The sequence below is a fragment of the Cibotium barometz genome, chromosome 4 (assembly GCF_041138505.1).
Source record: "Cibotium barometz isolate CiBa-2024 chromosome 4, ASM4113850v1, whole genome shotgun sequence".
NCBI lineage: Eukaryota > Viridiplantae > Streptophyta > Polypodiopsida > Cyatheales > Cibotiaceae > Cibotium > Cibotium barometz.
In genome coordinates, this window is record NC_141049.1 from 42,443,527 (window position 1) to 42,445,940 (window position 2,414).

Here is a 2,414-nt window from a genome sequence, read left to right on the forward strand (position 1 = left end):
GGCGGATGCCTACTTCGTGTGCTCAAAGACAAATGGTGTTACTAAAGTAGCTACAAATCTCGCTCGCTATTGGAGAAGCTGCTAACAAGCGCTACCCAGAGAGTTAATATTACTTTAGAAATCTTTATAACTTTTTAGTTATAAATTAGGGATCCATGTTGTTGTCGATTACCTCCACTAAAAGTCATTCTTTCAACTATCTAAAAAACATATTCATCAAAGAGAACTATGGGAAAAAAATGACGTCTATATAGTAGCCATCTACCTCATGTAGATTTTTTTTTTTGTCTTCAAGATAACTAGCATGATGAAAAGCATGGACAAGCAACTTTATGCTTAGACAACAATACCCTTTTGTCAATGCGCTTCATGTTATGTTTAGTCAATGCAGTCAATGAATATCCTTGATTATATGTGGAACATACTTGATGTTTGTACAATGTGGCAAGTTGAAAAAAATATATGATTTTTTTAGAGAGTTTTTAGGCGAAAACTTATTAACTAGGTTGTAGGGCTCTTGCCCTAGTGGTGGCTAGCTCACCTATCTCCACCCTAACCACATGAGGTGGTGAGTTCAGTACCCTGATACCTCTAGAAAGAAATATCTTTTTACAAAAGATGGTTTAGCATAACTAATCTCAACCATATGGTGTTTGGATACCTCCTCTCCAATTATAGACATGTTTAGCATAACTAATCTAAGCCATATGTTGTTTGGATATCTCCTTTGCAATTCAAGACAGGTTTCATACCATATGGACAAAAAGTATGGAGGGTGTGTTGATGTCTCTATAGCATAAGACGCTTGACTATAAAGCATAAGACTCTTCACATTGGACCAAAAATATGTAGGGTGTGTTTGAAACGTCCCTAAAGAATAAGCCCCTTGACTTTGAAGGTGCAAGTCTTGGAAAGGAGGCGGGCATTTCCAGCGGCAGGGTTACTGATCTGAACATCGCAATCTATTTGGAATTTGCAGGTCATTGATTTCCAGCTGCCGACCTTAACTCTGACCTTGGCTATGGTCTTGGCTTCCAACGAGATGCTGCTATCGCTCCTCAGGCTGTTTTGCAAGGCCGATCCGATAGAGGGCGTCAAGGCGACGTCCTGCCCTTTCAATCGCAGGTCAAGAAGGGTGGTGTCCTGGTGGCCTTGGTAGAATGCCGGAATCGAGCCTGCGCCGATCTGGACACCTTCGTAGAAGAGCGTAACGTCCACTGCGTCGTAATAGATGCCGATTTCCGTATTAGGGTTCTCCGCCCGCACAGCAAATGTGACATCTGCGTTCAAGTAGAGGGAGACACCGGGGCTAGCATTCGATGCTAGGATTGGCTCCGTGGAAACATTGAAGCTCGAGATGGTGGCGCCTGTGACTGAGAATTGAGGGGTTTTGGGCTGTAAGACTAAGTACAGAACAAGGGCTGCTACTCCTAATAGTACGATGATTATTGCCAAAATTGAGCAGACCCATGCAAGACAGCAGCAGCAGCGGCTGCGCCGTCTGCGTCGGCGGCGAACCCTATAGCTCGGATGATCAGGAGGCAATGGAGCCGGCGTCTTGTAGATGAAGTCCTTCTGCATGTACGCTTGATCAAGAGCATTAATAAGGCTTTGCTCTTGCTCTCTGTTAATCGACTTCTGATCCTGCATCTGGATGGCTACAGAGCTACTGGTGGTAGATGATGATCTTGAGAAGAGTGGTGAAAGAGGGTGAGAAGGATACATGGGGTGAACCTTATCAGCCATATCTAATTAGATTTGTTTCAAAGCTCACTATCAAGCTATACTATGCTTAAGCTTAATCTTTCACTAATTCTACGCTTAGCAAAACCTTAAGACGGCACTCTATTAGTATCCATAACTACACAGCTTAAGCAAGCCTTTCAGCCCTCTAATGCTCAGCTAAACCTTTACACTCTTAACAGTAATTAGCTTGATCACTTATAAGACTGAGTTTGCGCAGAAGGAGACTGTAGAAGGAAGATAGCTATGGAACAGTCAACCCGAGTTGCTGATTGGTGGAAGAGAATGAAGAAGCGAGCTTTGATTTGATAGACTGATCAAAAGTCCTCGCTTTTAGGGTTTCTTTCACGCGCTTGTAACTTTGTCAACATGGGGCACGCGCACATAGCATAGTGATTCTGAATCCGTCAAGAAGCGTGTATTTCAGGTCGCAGTTTCCGGATTTCCTAATATATTCCTAATATATATTATATTATATTTCTCTCTGCATTGGATTTGTGGGCATATTATATTATATTTCTCTCTGCATGGATTTGTGGGCATGTGGTATGCCAAAATTCCAATTGCATTAATCAGCTATAGCCTGTCTCCATTACCCATGGTGTCCATGCATGGAAGCCTTTAGCTACCCCTTTTGTTTTTGTTTGTGTGTGTGTGTGTGTGTGTGTGTG

The 2,414-nt window shown here is 42.7% G+C and overlaps 1 protein-coding gene across 1 annotated transcript; it reads right to left on the reverse strand.

Annotated features, from left to right (window-relative positions):
• Positions 1-386: 386 nt before the first annotated feature.
• LOC147639278 (NDR1/HIN1-like protein 13) lies at positions 387-2,040 on the reverse strand. Its single transcript, XM_086789346.1, has one exon. The coding sequence runs from the start codon at positions 1,744-1,746 to the stop codon at positions 871-873; it is 876 nt and encodes a 291-aa protein (XP_086645472.1). The 5' UTR covers positions 1,747-2,040; the 3' UTR covers positions 387-870.
• Between the last annotated feature and the right edge of the window lie 374 nt (positions 2,041-2,414).